The sequence below is a fragment of the Colobus angolensis genome, unplaced genomic scaffold (genome assembly GCF_000951035.1).
Source record: "Colobus angolensis palliatus isolate OR3802 unplaced genomic scaffold, Cang.pa_1.0 Scaffold93, whole genome shotgun sequence".
Lineage (NCBI taxonomy): Eukaryota > Metazoa > Chordata > Mammalia > Primates > Cercopithecidae > Colobus > Colobus angolensis.
In genome coordinates this window covers 2,713,374-2,731,663 of record NW_012123265.1, presented here as the reverse complement: position 1 = coordinate 2,731,663, position 18,290 = coordinate 2,713,374, and the positions used below count along the sequence as shown (strand labels likewise).

The following is an 18,290-nucleotide window of genomic DNA, read 5'->3' as shown; positions in this document are numbered from 1 at the left end:
CCGCCCCGACGGGCATGGGCCTGCAGAGCGTGGCCGTGGGGACGCTGAGGGTGGGCGCGCACGGAGCAGAGGCCCACGAGCGTCCGACAGGGGACCTGGACAGAGGGACGCCCCTAACATTATTCTCTCTCCCCAGGCCTGAATTGCAGTTCCTGTGCCCTGGCACTAAGACTGGCACCTCCTGCGGCCCATGCCTTTTGCCTGCATTGCCCACTGAATCCCACTCGACTGTCTTCGGCCTGGTTCACACTGAGGCTCAGCCCTCTCCCACTGGCCAGGAGCAGGCCCACCTTTAGGAGGGCGTGATGGAAAGGCCCCTGGAGGATAGGGATGAGTCCCCAGACTCCCAGGGCCATGCCACCGACTGGAGATTTGCTGTGTGCAGTTTCAGGGATGCCTGGGAAGAGGAGGAACCTGCTTCCCAGATGCATGTTAAGGACCCGGGTTGTCCGAGACCACCAACCGGGGCCGCCCAGGATGAGGGGCTACAGGGCAGCCCCTTGTCCAGGAAGCTTCAGTTACTCCTGGCCGCAGATGAGTCGGGGGATGCCCAGAGGGGCAAAGTAGAAAGCTCCTCAGTCCTGTCAGAAGGGCCAGGTCCCTCTGGAGTGGAGAGCCTCCTATGCTCCATGTCCTCCCACCTCAACTTGGCACAGGGTGAGAGTGACACGCCAGGGGTAGGGTTGGTAGTGGACCCAGGTCCAAGCAGGGTGATGCCATCTGGCTTGAGCCCTGGGGGATTGGACAGCAACCCTGTGGGCCTTGGAGACCCTTTATCAGAGAAATCATCAAAGCTGCTGGAGGCAGGTAAGGAAGGCTGGGCTAGGGAAGTCTGGGAAGGGAATAGGGATGCCTGGAGAAATGAGCGTCAAGACCTTGGAGGTCTCTGACCATACTCAGGCTGAAGCCGGGATCCAAGAAGGGGTCTCTGGATAGGTGGCCCAAGGCAGACCCAAGTCATTTCCCTTCCCAAGCCCCCAGTGGATCCAGCCTCCCTAAGCCTGCTGACTGCCTCCTGGCCCAAGACCTCTGTTGGGAGCTGCTGGCCAGTGGTATGGCCACCTTGCCAGGTAGCCGAGAGGGCCTAGAGGCGGTGGAGGTGGAGTGGCCCAATGGGGCAGGAGTTCACTGCTTCCTCCCCACAGGGACTCGGGATGTCCAAGGCCGGGCAGTACTGCTTCTGTGTGCCCACAGCCCAGCCTGGCTTCAGCCTGAGTGCAGCAGCCAGGAACTCATCCGCCTCCTGCTGTACCTGCGAAGCATCCCCAGGTTTGAGGGCGGGGGTTGGGAGACTAAGCCTGAGCCAGCTGTGAGGACTGGGAGTCAGGTACTGAACTGAAGCTCACCCCTTTAGGCCCGAAGTACAGGCACTGGGACTGACAGTGCTAGTTGATGCCCGAATTTGTTCCCCAAGTTCTTCCCTCTTCTCTGGGCTCAGCCAACTACAAGTGAGTACGGGATTGTAGCTCCCCTCATTCCTTTTCTTTTCTTTCCTTTCCTTTTCCTTTTCTGACAGAGTCTCACTCTGTTGCCCAGGCTGGAGTGCAGTGGCGCGATCTTGGCTCATTGCAACCTCTATCTCACGGGTTCACGTGATCCTCCTGCCTCAGCCTCCTGAGTAGCTGGAATTACAGGCACCTGCCACCATGCCCAGCTAATTTTTGTATTTTCAGTAGAGAGGGGGTTTTACCATGTTGGCCAGGCTGATCTCGAACTCCTGAACTCAGGTGATCCTCCTGCCTCACCTCCCAGATTCCTGCGATTACAGGCATGAGCCATTGTGCCCTTTTCTGTAGAGTTGGGGACAGGGCTGAGCTCAGGTTCCTTGCAGGAAGCAGCCCCAGGGGCCGTGTACCAGGTGCTGCTAGTGGGAAGCATGCTGCTGAAGGAAGTGCCTTCCGGGCTGCAGGTACTAAGCCCAGTTAGTCTAGGGGTAGAGGCGGGGTGCGTCCTCCCTAGGCCTGGGTCACAACACCTTCTCCTGTAGCTGGAGCAGTTGCCCTCTCAAAGCCTTCTGACTCACATCCCAGTGGCGGGGCTGCCCACTTCGCTAGGAGGAGGCCTGCCTTACTGCCACCGGGCCTGGCTGGATTTCCGGAGGGTCAGTATACTGGGCGGGGCGTGGGGGCAGTTATATAGGCAACTTGGGATTGCGGAGGAGCCTCTCTGGGACTGGCTTGAGCAGCACAAAGCTGGCTGCAGTGGCCTGGAACCCAGGAAGCCCGGGACCAACACTGCGTGCTGCTCCAGTCATGCCTGCCCCTGCTTACAGCGGCTGGAAGCCCTACTGCAGAACTGCCAGGCAGCTTGTGCCCTACTCCAGGGGGCCATCGAAGGTGTGAAGGCTGTGCCCCAGCCCATGGAGTCTGGGGTGAGTGTCCCCTCCCAATCCCTCCATGAATGCTCCCTGTCTCCCTCCTTCTCTCCCACGGCCACCTCCACTGCTTATTGCCCTCAATCACAGGAGGTCGGTCAGCTGCTACAGCAGACAGAGGTCCTGATGCAGCAGGTACTAGACTCACCACAGCTGGCATGGCTACAATGCCAGGGGGGCCAGGAGCTGACATGGCTGAAGCAAGAGGTCCCAGAGGTGACCCTGAGTCCAGATTACAGGTGGGTACAAGCCTGGCCCCCAGATCTTGCCCCAGCCCACCATATTCTATGCCAGGACTCATCTGGCTAGCTCAGAACCTGGCAGGATTGTGGGTGCCAGGACAGGGTGGAGTGGTGCAAGGCAGGGGGTCTAAGATGGTATACCCTACACCAGGACAGCAATGGACAAGGCTGACGAGCTATATGACCGGGTGGATGGATTGCTGCACCAACTGACCCTACAGAGCAACCAGCGAATACAGGCCCTAGAGTTGGTCCAAACACTGGAGGCCCGGGAGGGCGGACTGCACCAGGTCGGAACTACTTGCCCAGAGTGGGCCCTGCCCCGATCTCAAATGTGAGCCCCCAATCCATAGCAGCTTTCTTCACCTTTCCCTGCTTGTGCCTCTCCAGATTGAAGTGTGGCTGCAGCAGGTGGGCTGGCCAGCACTGGAGGAGTCTGGGGAGCCCTCGCTGGACATGCTGCTCCAGGCCCAAGGCTCTTTTCGGGAGCTGTACGAGGTTGCCCAGGTATGTGTGGTCACTTGTTCATGCCATGGGTATTGGGATGCAATGCCAGGAACTAGGAATGCAGAACTGTGTGAAAGAAATTCAATCCCTTGCTCTCTTGGACCTTATAGTCCCATAGAGAATATCAGTTATAATTAATCACAGTCATATATGTGCCTGTAAACCCAGGCAGGATCTCTGGAGAGAATCAGTGCAGATGATTCTGCCTGAGGGTATAACCAAGATTTTACCCAGCAGGAGTGTCAGGCAAGCTTTTTTTGGGTGACTTTTGAGCTGAGAGTTGAAAGATAAGTTGAGGTCAACCAGGCAGAAGAGGGTTGAGGATGGGGGCATATTCCAGGCTTAGAAGACAGCATGCACAAAGGTCCTGTGGCAGGAGGGAGTGGTGTGCCTGAGGAATCATAAAGCCAGTGAGGTTGAAGTGCAGAGCAAAGAGGGAGAAAGAGTGGGGGCAGTTGTGGTGGGATAAGCCTGGTCAGTGGCCACGTCACTGGGCCCTGTAGCAGTCAGTATAAAGTTTAATCAGGAAGGCCACATAATCAGATCCATATTCTAGGAAGATTACGTTAGTTTCTAAGTAGACAGTGACTTGGAGGATGGGCATGGGGAGTGCAGTGAAGAGGCAATTATAGTAGTCCAGGTGGGAAATAATGCCTTCTCTGGACAGGATAGTGGCAGGGGAGATGGGCTGGAGAAGTTGATGGGATTTGCTGTGGACCCGTGTGGGAAGGTAAGGGACAGGGATGTTGCAAGGATGAATGGGCGCTGTTCCCTGAGAGACTAGGAGACGAGGTCATCTGGGGGAAAGGGCATTCAAGAGTCCAGTCTTGGGCATGCTTTTGAGATGGCTGTGAGGGATGAGAGGAGGGCCCTTGGGTCTCAGGCCTGGAGCTCAGAGGAGAGGTCTGGCTGGAGAGGATCACTTGATGGGTCCAGGTGTTTGGATGACGTTTGAAGTCAGTTACACGAGAGTGCCTGGGAGATTGAGTGCACTGTCCTCAGGATCCCCAGTGTTTAATGGCCTAGGTGAGGGAAGGGGAGGACGACCAGCCACCGGAGAAGAGTAAGGAGAATCAGGAGCATGGGGAGGAGCCGGGGGAGCCCAGCAGAGAGTGGGCTGAATGGCGCTGAGAGGTGGAGTCAGTGAGGCCTGAGAAGCGCTGGGGATGGGGCAGAGTGGAGTTAGAGAGGGCTGGCGTGGAGAGCGAGATGGGATGGTGAGGATAGATGATTCCTGTAGGGAATTTGGCTGTGGAGAAGGAGAGTGGATGTGGGTGGCGAGTGGGAGATAAGGGGTAGGTGTTCCACCACAGGACAGACTTGATGGGGACATGTTGATATGTCAGCAGGAAGGATCTGGGTCTGGGGGCTGAACCACCAAGCCTGGACTGGCTGAGCCTAGTTTCTGTCTCTGCAGGAGCAGGTCAGGCAAGGGGAGAAGTTTCTGCAGCCACTGACTGGCTGGGAGGCGGCTGAACTGGGCCCCCCTGGGGCACGCTTTCTGGCCCTGCGAGCCCAACTGACTGAATTCTCTAGGGCTTTGGCCCAGCGGTGCCAGCGGCTGGCGGATGCTGAGAGGCTGTTTCAGCTCTTCAGGGAGGTGGGTGAGAGTCTCCCCAGCTCCAAGTGATCCGTGAGGCCGGAGGGGTGGCAGCCCCAGCTTCAGCAGAGCGTGAGCTCTTCTTGGTCATGCTGCCTGTTCTCTTCCCTGGTCTTCAGTTTGACCCTAAAACCCAGTCACTGGGGCTGTGTCCTGGGCAGCATCCTGTGGGGATGGGGAGTGGGTAGAGGAGCAGAGTGTCCAGTGGGCTTGGCAGGATTCTTCTCTAATGGGTGTCCGGCCCTGGTATTGCAGGCCTCGATGTGGGCTGAGGAGGGGCAGCGAGTGCTGGCAGAGCTGGAGCAGGAACGCCCAGGGGTTGTGTTGCAGCAGCTGCAGCTGCACTGGACCAGGCACCCTGACTTGCCTCCTGCCCACTTCCGAAAGATGTGGGCTCTGGCCACAGGGCTGGGCTCAGAGGCCATCCGCCAGGAGTGCCGCTGGGCCTGGGCACGATGCCAGGACACCTGGCTAGCCCTGGACCAAAAGCTTGAGGCTTCACTGAAGTTACCACCGGTGGGCAGCACAGCTAGCCTGTGTGTCAGCCAGGTCCCCACTGCACCTGCCCATCCTCCCCTGAGGAAGGCCTACAGCTTCGATCGGAATCTGGGGCAGAGTCTCAGTGAACCTGCCCGCCACCGCCACCACGCGGCCACTATTGCTGCCTGCCGCAGACCAGAGGCTGGAGGAGGTGCCCCGCCCCAGGCATCCTCTACTGTGCCTCCACCGGGCAGCTCTGACCCCAGGAGCCCCAACAGGTGTGGGTAGTAGGCAGGGTGGGGAGGGCAGTAGAGGAGAAATGTCTTGGGTCCTGACTCCCCATACCTGGTAGGCTACAGCTGGTGCTGGCAGAGATGGTGGCCACGGAGCGGGAGTATGTCCGGGCTCTAGAGTACACTATGGAGAACTATTTCCCCGAGCTGGATCGCCCCGATGTGCCCCAGGGCCTCCGTGGCCAGCGTGCCCACCTCTTTGGCAACCTGGAGAAGCTGCGGGACTTCCACTGCCACTTCTTCCTGCGTGAGCTGGAGGCTTGCACCCGGCACCCACCACGAGTGGCCTATGCCTTCCTGCGCCATGTAAGCCCGACAGGCCACATGGTATCAGCTCATTCTGCCACACTCCCCAAGTTGCTGCTGGGCACATACTTGGTGCCGGTCCCTGTGCTGGGTACAGCTATGAGCAAGACTGGCAAGCTTCTGCACCTGAGGGTGCTTTTAGTTCAGTGGAGGAGACATAGAAGCAAGAACGATACTTGTAGATTATAGTTGGGGCTAGGAGGAAAATAAGTAGAATAGATGCTTGTGAATTACTGGCAGGGCAGGGGCTCCACTTTAGAGGGCCTGAGTGCGGTGCCAGGACACCTGGTACAAGAGGAAGTCTTTGAGGGGCTGATGTTTAAGTTGAGGAATAGGGGAGGGGCTGGAGTGAGTGTCCCACCCAGAGTGCAAGGTCGTGTGGAGGAAGGGGGCCTGCCAAGGAGGTGGCTGAGTATAGTGAGCAGGACAGTCCCAAGTGAGGTGAGCTCTTAGAGCCATGGGAGGAGCAGAGCTGAAGGCAGGGGCTCAGTCCGAGAGCAAGGGGCTTCTTCCTCAGGGGCCTGTGGGCATACCCCCCCTCTGCCCAGTACTGTTCTCGCCAGATCACCCCTTGTTCAAAGCAGGGCAGATTGGGTCTGTAGGGGGAGGCCTTCCTGGGAGCCATATACTGGCATCTTTGTCCTCTCAAGCTGAGGGTGGTCTAGCCTGTGCCAGCCTTAGGGAGCTGGCCCCTTTGCACTGGGGCTGAGCCACATGTCCTTGTAGAGGGTGCAGTTTGGGATGTACGCGCTCTACAGCAAGAATAAGCCTCGCTCCGATGCCCTGATGTCCAGCTATGGGCACACCTTCTTCAAGGTACGTGAACCTGAGACTAGGAAGAGTAGGGGATGCGGGGAGTGCCCCCAAATCACTCAGTGGTCTCCCACCTGCCCACAGGACAAGCAGCAAGCTCTGGGGGACCACCTGGACCTGGCCTCCTACCTGCTAAAGCCCATCCAGCGCATGGGCAAGTATGCGCTGCTGCTGCAGGAGCTGGCACGGGCCTGCGGGGGCCCCACGCAGGAGCTCAGTGCGCTGAGGGAGGCCCAGAGCCTTGTGCACTTCCAGCTGCGGCACGGAAACGACCTGCTGGCCATGGATGCCATCCAGGGCTGTGATGTGAGTCACCCCAAGCTGTGATGGGCAAGGGCGGTGGGTGTGGAAGAAGAAGGCAGAAGAGGCCGGCCACCCACTGGCCCCCAACTCTGCAGGTTAACCTCAAGGAACAGGGGCAGCTGGTGCGACAGGACGAGTTTGTGGTGCGCACTGGGCGCCACAAGTCCGTGCGCCGCATCTTCCTTTTTGAGGAGCTGCTGCTCTTCAGCAAGCCTCGCCATGGGCCCACAGGGGTTGACACATTTGCCTATAAGCGCTCCTTCAAGGTAGGCCTGCCCACCCCGGCCCCGCCACTTATGTTCCTGACCCATGCCTTACCAAGCCCCTCTCTCCCCGCTGGCCACAGATGGCAGACCTTGGTCTCACTGAGTGCTGTGGGGACAGCAACCTGCGCTTCGAGATCTGGTTCCGCCGCCGCAAGGCCAGGGACACCTTTGTGCTTCAGGCCTCCAGCCTAGCCATCAAGCAGGCCTGGACATCTGACATCTCCCGCCTGCTTTGGAGGCAGGCCGTCCACAACAAGGGTGGGTCTCTGCCCCTCCTTCACCCCACACTCCCCTCGCTGGAGAGCTTACATTGACCCACAGGAGCCCAGGGACCTGGAAAAGCTTGGGAAGTGGGGAGGAGGCCCAGCGACAGCCACCAGTGCAGTAGAAAGGAATTCAAAGCCAGGCAGCCTTGCTGTCACTGCCTCTGACTTTGAATACAACATGAACTTCTCTGAGTATCAGGGGCATCATGGCTGTCTCTATCTTTTTATTTTTGGAGACAGGGTCTCGCTCTGTCGCCCAGGATGGCATGCAGTGGCATGTTCTCTCCTCATGGTTGCCTCTGCCTCCTGAGCTCAAGCATTCTTCCTACCTAAGCCTCCCAAGTAGCTGAGACTACAGGCATGTGCCACCATGCCTAATTTTTAAAATTTTTTCATAGAGGTCTCATTATATTGCCCAGACTGGTCTCGAACTCCTGGGCTCAAACAATCTCCCACCTCAGCCTCCCAAAGTGTTGGAATTACAGGCATGAGCCACTGTGCCTGGCCAGGGGCCTCATCTTTAAAAGGGGAATATGGCACCTGCCCCACAGGATTGTTGGGAGGGAAGCAAGTGGCACTAGAAAGGCTCAGCTAGGCCGGGCGCAGTGGCTCAAGCCTGTAATCCCAGCACTTTGGGAGGCCGAGACGGGCGGATCACGAGGTCAGGAGATCGAGACCATCCTGGCTAACACGGTGAAACCCCGTCTCTACTAAAAAATACAAAAAACTAGCCGGGCGAGGTGGTGGGCGCCTGTAGTCCCAGCTACTCGGGAGGCTGAGGCAGGAGAATGGCGTAAACCCGGGAGGTGGAGCTTGCAGTGAGCTGAGATCCGGCCACTGCACTCCAGCCCGGGCGACAGAGCGAGACTCCGTCTCAAAAAAAAAAAAAAAAAAAAAAAAAAAAAGAAAGGCTCAGCTGACAGGACAGTTTAATGTGCTGGATGGAGGTGTATGGGAAAGACTTATTTAGGGGGTGGTAGAGGCCCAAGGACAAGCTTATGTCCAGAAGCGTCCCACTTATGTCCACTCTCCACCCAGAGGTGCGCATGGCTGAGATGGTGTCCATGGGTGTGGGGAACAAGGCCTTCCGAGACATTGCCCCCAGCGAGGAAGCTATCAACGACCGCACCATCAACTATGTCCTGAAGTGCCGAGGTAGCAGGCAGGCTACAGGGTGTCGGGGTAGGAGTAGGAAAGCTGTGCGGGAAGCACTGTGGCCTTCTGTCAGTGCTGACCCGCACTGTCCTTGGGATCTGGGGTCAGGCTAGGCTCTGGCCTGTCCCAAACTGACCCTCTCTCTTATGCAGAAGTTCGATCTCGGGCGTCCATTGCCGTGGCCCCGTTAGACTATGACAGCCTCTACCTGGGGGCCTCGAACTCCCTTCTTGGAGACCCTGCCTCTTGCTCTGTTCTGGGGTCCCTCAACCTGCACCTGTACAGAGACCCAGCTCTTCTGGGTCTCCACTGTCCCCTGTATCCCCCCAACTTCCTGGAGGAAGCAGCACTGGAGACTGAGGCAGAGCTGGGCGGCCAGCCCTCTTTGAGTATGTCTGGGCCCAGCCAGAGACAGGAGGGCATGGCTTGGGGTCTGGGGCCTCCCGTGCTGACAGCTCACCCAGTCTCCCTCCCTAGCTCCTGAGGACTCAGAGGTCTCATCCCAGTGCCCATCAGTCAGTGGCTCCAGTGGCTCTGACAGCAGCTGTGTGTCAGGGCAGGCCCTGGGTAGGGGCCTTGAGGACTTATCCTGTGTGAGTGCCATTTGCCCTATACCCACCAGCCCTTCCCCAGCCCAGGCTGGGCCTGTGACTGTGACCAGCCCCTCCCAGCACAGGGTAGCCCTTTACTTTGGGTAGAGCTTGTGGTGGGTGGGCCAGAGCCATTCCCCAGACACCCTCTGGGCCCACAGTCAGGGAAGCAGGCATTCATGCCTGGCCTGGCCCTGCAGGTCTGAGCTCGGGACTGGACGAGCAGTAGATCCAGCAACCTGCAGCTCCAAGGAACATTGCCTCTCTGGATCTGCTATGACCAGGGTGTGGCGGACACCTGGGCCTCCTCCAACCTACGCGTGCAGCACTGTTGACTACCCTTTCTGATGTGTGTGGCCGTCGGACTAACTGGCATGGGGCCTCTCTAGGGGAGTCTGGTTGTAGAGCCTGAATAGGCTCCTGGCCCCATGACCCCTTCTCCTGTCCTCAGCTCCCATCCCAGTTGTGGGTTAAGAATAGGCTAGAGCAGACATTGAGTGTTTCCATGCTATAGGCTGGTGGGGGACTATGTGCCTCTGGGCAGTGACTAGGCTGCCCCCACCCCTCAGGAAGAGCACAGGTGGGCTCCTAGCAGCTGATCCCCAATCCCTGGCCTTAAAGCCAAGCTGTTACCATAGGGGCAGGTCCACCTCTACAGGGCCCTGATGCTTGCCTGTCCTGGCCCCCAGGCCCAGCCACTTCTTTACAGGGGCATTTTGCTTATTTTGACTTGATGCCTTTTGATTAACTTTCAACAGAGTTGTCTAAAATTATCTTACTGGTTGTTAGGCCTTTGGTGTCTCAGAGAAGGAGTCTAGGTCTTTGATGTGTGATTTACTGTTTTATTTGTTTATAATAAAAAGTAGACTGATATGTACCCACTGATGGGCACATGCATTCTTGGGCTGTCTCCAGTTAACATGAACCTTGGTGGGTGGGGCACAAGGGGCTGCATCTCTGGACACCCTAGTCCTCTTGTAGGTACTTTCCCAGGATGGAGTACGAGACAGACCTAGACAGGCCCCTCTGGATGAGCAGGTCCATGCAGCGTCCGTATTTCCTGGCGAAGGGCAGTGTAAGCTGGAAGGAAAGGCCAATCTTATCCCTGATTTCCTGGCCAGTCGCCTACTCTAGCTCCTTGTGGGTGGGGTTCCCCCATCGGGTCAGGGACAGGGCAAGCCTGGCTGTAGAGGACTTTTGATGCTCTAAGGCCCACCTCTGCCCAAGGGCATCTCACAGGGTGGGGCTAGAAATGGCTATCAGGGAACTAAGCAGAAAGACTGGAGGGTCAAAAACATGTTTCCTGCTACCAGTTTTCCACTTTCTAGCCACACACGCTGACTTCCCCTTTACAAACCATATATGAGCCAGATGCCTAATGGTAACTGGGTACTAGAGGGCTTATGGTAAAAGGTGTTATAATAGTGCTCTTGATGATAGAAGTGTCAGATCAATGAGAAACTGCCTAAATCGTTTCCACCTCAATGTTAAAATTAGATTAAGGAATCAGAAAAGGAAAAAAACAAAAAACAAAAAAAAACCCTTGATCATTCCTTTGCCCTTACTGAACGTTTTCTTTTTCTTTGTAAAGAATGCTTAAAAGTAGGTTAAATATGAAAGGAATGTACACAGATGGTGACATCATGGCCAGATAGGTGAAGCTGGTATCACTGGTTGAAAAGGCCTCACTCCCATATGAGTCAAAGCTTGGGCTCGTATGATATGTGTCCCTAAGTGTGGCCAGGGTTGTTAGTGAAGGCAGTTGGTATCATTAGAGGAAAGCTATGAAAACCAGTGACCTGAATACTGCTTTTGGACTACTCTGGATTGGTTAATTTCATCCAGTTTCTCCCTCCCTGGGAGCAGGGGCCTAAGCTGCCTGTCTAGCTTTCTGGGCAGTGCTGGCCCAGCCCTGGTGCAGCAAGACACATGTCCATCTGAGGCATCCACAGGGTCAGTGGATTTCCAGGGGTTGCAAGTGACCCTCACCTCCACCCAGCTGTACAGGCGCTCCTGGGTGTGCCGGTCGTCCTTGAAGCCGGTAATGGCCAGCAAATCTACCACAAACTGCTTGGGGCTGATGTGCAGGGTCTGCCAGGAGAGCCCACGATCAGGGAGGGCTAGGGCAGCTCCTAGCCCCTCAGAGTGAGATGCAGAGCAGTGACTTCTCTGGGTCCACAGAGCCACAGAGGTAGGGGACAGGCACTGTCACTGCCAATCTGCCTCTTGGCTGAGGCTCAGTCCAGGTGCAACTGCTCTGCTTGCCCGTCCCTGCCTGTCCCACCACTCTTCTGGTCCTGGCCTTCTTCTCCTTAACCCCATCTTGGCTTACTTCCTCTTGCCTTGCACCACTTACTGTGGGACAGGGGAAGAGGTGGAGAAGGTACAGGGTGCCCCAGGGCCTGGGGCCTGTCACACATACCCACAACTGGTTGGCCAGGGAGACCACCTTGGCTGTGATGGCTTTGGGGTCCTTTTGCCTGATGGAATCCAGGATGATGTCAGCCAGGAAGCAGTGACATTTCTGCGCATAAAACATCTCTTCCCAGGACAGAGAGAAACTCAGGAAAGTCACTTCTGTGGAGGAGGGAAAGTGGATGTGGCCACATCTGTCAACAATAGGGCCTTAGAGACAGTGTGAGGAGGGGGAGAAGGGTAGGGCTCCCAGGGGCCACTGTCTCTGCCTGAAATAACCTGGGAGGGGGCTCAGACATCCTGAGAAGGGGCTCAGGCATCCTCACGAGGAGGCGCAGGGCTCGGCCTGGTTCCAGAGCCTCACCTTGGGGCTGGGGGCTAGCTGTGGGTGGTGTATGCCTGAGGTTGTCCATCTGCGTGGTGTAGATGATGCTGTCCTCAAAGAACATGCAGAAGCCATCGTTGCCCACCACAGGGGGGTGAGTCACTTTGAGGATAACCCCTAGGCTGTCCACCTCACTGGCCTCGGGCAGAGGCTGCTCAGGGCTTTCTGTGAAAACAATATAGGGAGGGGGCTCTCCTTTTAAAAAAAATATTATTATTATTATTATTATTATTTGAAATAGAGTTTTGGTCTTGTTGTCCAGGCTGGAGTGCAATGGCACAATCTTGGCTCACTACAACCTCTGCCTCCCAGGTTCAGGCAATTCTCTTGCCTCAGCCTGCTGAGTAGCTGGGATTACAGGCATGTGCCACCATGCCTGGCTAATTTTTGTATTTTTAGAAGAGATGGGGTGTCACCATGTTGGCCAGGCTGGTCTCGAACTCTTGACCTCAGGTGATCCACCCGCCTCAGCCTCCCAAAGTGCTGGGATTACAGGCGTGAGCCACCACACCCAGGCTTTTAAAATTCTTTTCTTCAATTACCATCAAATCTACCTAAGCAGGGGCTCTCCTTTAGCCACTTCAGAGCCCAAGGAGGGAGGGAACCTCTGGTGACAGGACAGTACGATCAAGTTACCCCAGCCTTGCAACACCTGCCATCTCTAATTTCTCAGAAGTGACACCCTGGGCTGGCAGGGGCCTGTGCTGGCCGCTCCTCTCTTCATTGCCCTGGCATCACTGCAAGTCAAATCCTGAACATTTTGGAACTCCAAGAAACTCCAGATTCCTCTGTTGAACTAAGACGTCTCAAATGGGGCTGACAGTAACCCAGCTGAGGGCTAGAAATCTTTATAAAATTTTAAGTTGAGAGCTTTTGGGGCCAGCCTTTGATGCATGTCCAGAGAGTGGACATGCTTTGTCATCCCAAGCTTAACAGACCAACTTAGGGCTCACAGGCAAGAGTCCAAGAAGGCCGCTCCAAGCAGGGCTGGAGCCACTAACAGGGAAGGTGACAATACTGCAGGCAGGGCTTTGAGGGAGCAGAGGCAGCAGCCTGGCACAGCAATTCTCAGCACAGTTCCCTGGCCGCCTCCCCTTAGCTGGCTACACACCCTGTCTTTCCAGCTCAGTCCCTGTAGCCCCTGCTACCTCCTGGGCTTCTCCACCTGGATGTCCCTTGGCATTTCACACCTAGTGTGTGCCCTTCCCCAAGCTCTGCTCTTTCTCTTACTCACACCTCAGTAAGGGCCCATCCACCGCCTTGCAGTCCCACAGGCTAGAAACCTGGCTCCTCCTTGGCCCAACCCTCCTTCCATCCCCTAGCTGCCTAGCCTCCTTCCCCTAGCCTAGAAAGAACTCCAAGTGGCTTCAAACACCTAGCTCCTGCTGCATTTCCTCTGCTCCTGGAGCAAACTTTCTGATGGGCACACCTGGCCCCCGTGCTCTTGTCTAAAATCCTTCAGAGGCTGCTCACTCCTGTCCTGGTCAGAACGGAGTACCACGTCCTGAAGCTGGCCCGCAAGCCCTGTCCTGATGACTTCTGTCTTCAGCCTCATCTTTTATCACATTTGCACGTGAAGCCTGGCCTCCAGCTAGACTCATGCCCTGCGCTTCGAAACATCCTGGACTTCTTCCTTCCCCTGCTGACTACCCAGCCCTCAGCCTCTTTTGTGCTCCTGCTTCATAGGCGCCCTCTTCCCACAGCGCTCATCCCTTCACCGTATATGTTCTCCTGGCCCCTCCAGTCATGCCAATGTGCCAGTCATTTCTGTGTCTGCTGCCTGGCACAGAGATGGCATTGGTGAGCGGGGGGGGTCTAGTCCTCCTTTGTCACTAACTTGCTCTGCCATCTTGTCCAAGGAGTTTGCCTTCTCTTGTGAATAAGACTTAGATCAAAGTGGGACAGGACTCACCTCTCTCCTTGGTCCTCTGCTTGCTCCAGTCCTTCGGGGTGATGGGTCTTTTTTGGGGGAAGTATGGCTTGAAGGTTGGCTCTGGCCCCTTGTCTTTCGGTCCAGCTCCAGCCCCTGCTTGTGGTCCTGGATCCTTCTCTGAGGCTGTGGAATGGACTTTCCAGGCAGCTGAGGGGCTGGGCTGGGAAGCAGCCTCGTTTCCCAAGGGGAGCTGCAGGGTGGCCTCCTCCAAGGGGCTGCTCCGGGAGGCTGTCAGTGGCTGGAATTCCCACTGTTTGCAATTGACCATGTCCCATTCTCTCACCAGGGAGATGAGTTTTTGCATGGGAGTGGCAGGAGGGTCTTTGGTTTCAGATTTCTGTGTGAGATTGATTGTGGTGCATTTCTTCTTTGGGGGGCTCTCAGGGTGGCTCCCCCAGCGTCCGGGGTTGGTACACAAGCCAGGGCAGTGTGAGTATGTGCTGGGATTGCCAGCCCTCTTGGCATTTCGGCATAGGGACACCTGGATGGGCCGGGTGTACTGCTCAGCCTCCCCCATCTGGTTGGACCTGGCCAGGTTTCCCTTAGCCTTGTTCCATGGAGTCCTGTCACTGCAGTCTTCAAAGTCCACAGGCATGTAGGCTGTGGTCTGGGGAGGGAAGGGCATAGTAACTCTGGATAGGTTGGGCATGGACATCAACACCTTGCCCAAGATCTAATAAGCTGGGCCTCCAGGACTTCAGTTGCTCTCCCCGAACAATCTCATCCCTGACAGGGGTCACCCACTTGAGCTTTGCTCAGGCTGAGTGGGGGTGGTGCCAGCCCAGTGGCCTGTCATTCCAACAGGAGATTCAATCAGCATCGCAGGCCACAAGTGGCCAGTAAGTTCCTATGCCTCCTTCACGGTTCAGAAACCAGGTTCTGTCCTAGGAATCCATGTAGGCCCTGCTCTTTCATTTTACTGCATCCCTCAGTAGCTGAGCCTGCCCCCCTCCACCCTGGGCATGGTGGTAGTGGTTTTTGAGGACAACAACAACCAGAGGAGGCTGGGGCTTACTTCTTTAGTGTCTCTACTGAACTCTGCCAGTGACCCTGGCCCTTCTGTCACCACGTGCAGCCTCCTGATGGGAAAAGCTTCTTCATTTTCAGATTCTTTCTCCTGAGTCCATGACCTGCAGAAAGAGGGGTTGGTTAGTGAGCAGAGACTTCCATCAGGCCATTGGCCAGTTGGTCAGATCTGCCCTTTGGCTGGGAGTTAATGCTAGACAGCAGAGAAGAAGGGGCTCTTAAAGGGTTTTGCCTAGGTCATTGGCCAATCCTGGGCCTGCTTCACTCCCTCAACCCCAAGGAGAACAGGATCCTCTAGGAGTGGGACTTCGGACAGGATTTCAAGAGAAATTTAAAGGACCAAATTCTAAACATAGAATCGTGATAAAGTTTCCTTACTTGTATGCTTCACATTGTGCAAGGGCTTCTGAGAGGGATGGAATGTGGTATTCCTCCACCTCCTGGCAGAAGAGGGGCCATTCCCTACAAATGACAAGGAGATGTCTGACTGGGCAGCTAGGGTGGGAGTGTGGGAGGGGGCATAAGCTCCTGGAGCTGCTGCCGCCAACAGTTCCCACGATGGAAATAAAATAACCTCCTCCCTGAAGGTTGCAAATCAGGTCTCCTTTGTTGCTAAGGAAGGGGTCAGCCTTCATGATTTCATCTTACTGTATCCTTGCTTCACTTACTTAAATTCAGATGGTAAAAACAGTTTGCCAAGTCTCAGGAAGTTGAGAATGTGTCGGAACATCTGGCCATCCCCGTGGATGAGCAGGGTTTGTCCATATGTGATCCAGTACACTCTCTGAGGGTTGGACAGCAGTTCTGGATACTGGAGGGGGTTGGACACTAGACTCAGTCTCAGAGCCTCGGTCTTTGGAAGGGACAGGCCAATCTTCTTTCACTCCCCTTTCCCAACTACACTAGAGCAGAGGCTTTGAGATTTCCATCTCCCTGTCTTGTCAGTCACAGGGAACCATGGTAGGGAGCAGAGCATCCAGGGAGAAGCACATCATCCCTGCTTCAACTTTTCATGGCCCCTAGACCACCCTCTCAAGGCATTTGGAAGCCCACCGTGCCTCCTTCTCAGTCCAGGCCCCTCAGAGCTGGCCCCCTCCCTACCCAAACTCCTCCAGAGGGCCTTCCCAGCAGGCTGCTCGGTTCGCTTGTGCTCTGTTTGTTTTGTTTTGTTTTTTTTTGAGGCAGAGTCGCACTCCATCACCCAGGTTGGAGTGCAGTGGGGCAACCTCGGCTCACTGCAACTTCCACCACCTGGGTTCAAGTGATTCTGGTGCCTCAGCCTCCCAAGTAGCTGGGATTACAGGCATGTGTCACCACACCCGGCTAATTTTTGTATTTTTAGTACAGATGGGGTTTCACCATGTTGGTCAGGCTGGTCTTGAACTCCTGACCTCGTGATCTGCCCACCTCAGCCTCCCAAAGTGCTGGGATTACAGGCATGAGCCACGGCGCCTTCCGGGAAAGTCTTTGTTCTAAGCAAGTGCTGGAAGCTGTGTGAGGGCCAGGTGATGGCCCCCAGAGCAGCTCAGGTGGTGATGCCAGATGGGGAGCAGGGCAGCCAAGGCTGGCAGTACCTTCAGCAGTGTCTGCAGGGTGGTTGCATACCAGTGGCTTCCAACATACACTTTGATGATCTGTTGTGGGGAATACACCGTGATCTCTGCTGTCCACTCATCTATGGGAATCAAGGAGATAGAACACATAATCATATGGCCAGAAGGGAAAGCAGGTAGGGCCCTTTGGTCAGTAGTGTATTTCATGTCAAGTCTCAATATCTTTCCTCAGTCATATTGTGTTGCCTACTCTGAGAAGCAGCAGAAATCCCTGACATAAACCTTGCTTGCTGCAAGATTTCCTGGGTGGTGAGGTGGGAAAGGGCACTGCCCCTCTTCACCTGACCCTCCTCCCTCAGGAAAGCTGGGTTGATGACCCTGTCCACCTACAATGCCAACTGCCTCCAGTTTCTGGCTGGGTGTGTCCTGGGTGTGTAGCTTTTCATGTGGCCACTCAGACTGAAGGTAGGGATCTCCCTCTGTGTGTTTGTGTTTGTGGTTTGGCAAATGTCATGGAGCCTACTCCCATCAAATCCCCGTCACTTTTATGAGACTAAGCCTCTAGGCATGTCTGGAGAATGGGGGCTGTATGCTGGGAAGATGAACCCATGACCCTTTTCCTGGAGCTGACTATATGTAGGCCTTGTTCTGATGTTTGGGAAGCAGTTTCTAATGAGCTCTGTAATGAATGAAGGGTATATAACTAGATTATACAACCAAGAGATAAGATGTATAGAACTAGACTGTGAACTCTAGGAAGAGAGACTGTCTGTGTTGCTTACTTCTGTACCACCAATGTCTACTGCTGTCCTGGTATGTGGCCAGTACTCAATAAATGTTGAATGGTGCTAAATGATAGTAATACAGCTTAACCTTTGCCCCCCCAGATTTTTGGTAATAAGAAGTTATAGGCAGCTGGTGAAAACAACAGTAGCTCTGGACTCAGTCAAATCCCAGCTTGACCACTGTGTAACTTGAGCGAGTTTTCTTCTCTGAACCTATTTTTCAGCTATTAAATGGACCCAGGGACAGCTCTGTTTAACATCGAGGAGGCTCCTCCCTGCATGGCTAGGAGAAGCACAGCATGTCAGCTCCCAGGGTCAAGGCAGGCCTGCCCTGGGGGTCCCGCATGGCTGCAGACTGGGTAACAGCCCTGTCTGCTGCTGGAGATGAATTGTGGGCTTGGAGGTGAGGACAGAGCACTTAATATTAAAGTTTCCCTTTCGTAAAAATCCAAAATATTGGCCTGGCTTTCCCCTCCTCCTCCATCTACAGTTCCTCATCCTGGCCACCTCATCTATTCCCTCCAATCCCCCAGATACTCCCCTGAGGCTAAATTCAAACCTAGAAGCTTTCTCACTTACTGAGCACATCCATGGGTGCCAAAGTCCTCGGCTCCAGATGAGTCTTCAAAGCCACTTTCATTGGCTCGTAGGTGATGTCCCTTTTGTCCAGGAAGGCACAGAGCTCGTATACCTCGGAAATGGTCTCTGTCAGGGGCAGCCGGCAAGTCCCCAGCCAGTTCCTACCCAGAGGAAAGGCCTGTTATGAAGAACATCAGCATTGCACCCCAATAGAGTCAAGCCTGTAAACTTTCCATGCCTAGGATGCCTTGCCACAACACTGGCTCAAATCAGGCATTATTAACATCATTTCCTTGTTGTTGTTTTTTTTTTTTTTATAAGACAGAGTCTCACTCTGTTGCCAGGCTGAAGTTCAGTGGCACGATCTCAGCTCACTGCAACCTTCGCCTCCCCGGTTCAAGCGATTCTCCTGCCTCAGC

At 55.3% G+C, this 18,290-nt stretch overlaps 2 protein-coding genes across 4 annotated transcripts in view; one reads left to right on the top strand and one right to left on the bottom strand.

Moving 5' to 3' along the window:
• The window catches only part of PLEKHG4 (pleckstrin homology domain containing, family G (with RhoGef domain) member 4), an 11,706-nt gene extending 1,614 nt beyond the window's left edge, over window positions 1-10,092 (top strand). The window contains exons 3-23 of one of the 3 annotated variants that reach the window (XM_011932063.1): window positions 137-807; window positions 975-1,070; window positions 1,146-1,269; window positions 1,355-1,448; window positions 1,832-1,909; window positions 1,988-2,101; window positions 2,273-2,371; window positions 2,465-2,613; window positions 2,768-2,906; window positions 3,007-3,123; window positions 4,541-4,723; window positions 4,979-5,481; window positions 5,556-5,802; window positions 6,529-6,618; window positions 6,700-6,921; window positions 7,014-7,184; window positions 7,265-7,442; window positions 8,489-8,605; window positions 8,758-8,994; window positions 9,083-9,198; window positions 9,396-10,092. In XM_011932063.1, coding sequence (XP_011787453.1) covers window positions 306-807; window positions 975-1,070; window positions 1,146-1,269; window positions 1,355-1,448; window positions 1,832-1,909; window positions 1,988-2,101; window positions 2,273-2,371; window positions 2,465-2,613; window positions 2,768-2,906; window positions 3,007-3,123; window positions 4,541-4,723; window positions 4,979-5,481; window positions 5,556-5,802; window positions 6,529-6,618; window positions 6,700-6,921; window positions 7,014-7,184; window positions 7,265-7,442; window positions 8,489-8,605; window positions 8,758-8,994; window positions 9,083-9,198; window positions 9,396-9,401 — 3,582 coding nt within the window. In that variant the 5' untranslated portion in view covers window positions 137-305 and the 3' untranslated portion in view covers window positions 9,402-10,092. Of the gene's footprint in view, window positions 808-974; window positions 1,071-1,145; window positions 1,270-1,354; window positions 1,449-1,831; window positions 1,910-1,987; window positions 2,102-2,272; window positions 2,372-2,464; window positions 2,614-2,767; window positions 2,907-3,006; window positions 3,124-4,540; window positions 4,724-4,978; window positions 5,482-5,555; window positions 5,803-6,528; window positions 6,619-6,699; window positions 6,922-7,013; window positions 7,185-7,264; window positions 7,443-8,488; window positions 8,606-8,757; window positions 8,995-9,082 lie in introns of all 3 variants that reach the window. The other 2 variants (XM_011932064.1, XM_011932062.1) reach the window with 2 other exon arrangements.
• The window catches only part of KCTD19 (potassium channel tetramerization domain containing 19), a 38,810-nt gene continuing 30,518 nt past the window's right edge, over window positions 9,999-18,290 (bottom strand). The window contains exons 7-16 of the mRNA XM_011932065.1: window positions 17,872-18,032; window positions 16,529-16,629; window positions 15,623-15,765; window positions 15,333-15,416; window positions 14,944-15,058; window positions 13,908-14,535; window positions 11,975-12,160; window positions 11,618-11,772; window positions 11,185-11,286; window positions 9,999-10,275 (exon numbers count right to left, since the gene is read on the bottom strand). Of these exons, the coding sequence (XP_011787455.1) occupies window positions 10,162-10,275; window positions 11,185-11,286; window positions 11,618-11,772; window positions 11,975-12,160; window positions 13,908-14,535; window positions 14,944-15,058; window positions 15,333-15,416; window positions 15,623-15,765; window positions 16,529-16,629; window positions 17,872-18,032 (1,789 nt within the window). The 3' untranslated portion in view covers window positions 9,999-10,161. The remainder of the gene's footprint in view (window positions 10,276-11,184; window positions 11,287-11,617; window positions 11,773-11,974; window positions 12,161-13,907; window positions 14,536-14,943; window positions 15,059-15,332; window positions 15,417-15,622; window positions 15,766-16,528; window positions 16,630-17,871; window positions 18,033-18,290) is intronic.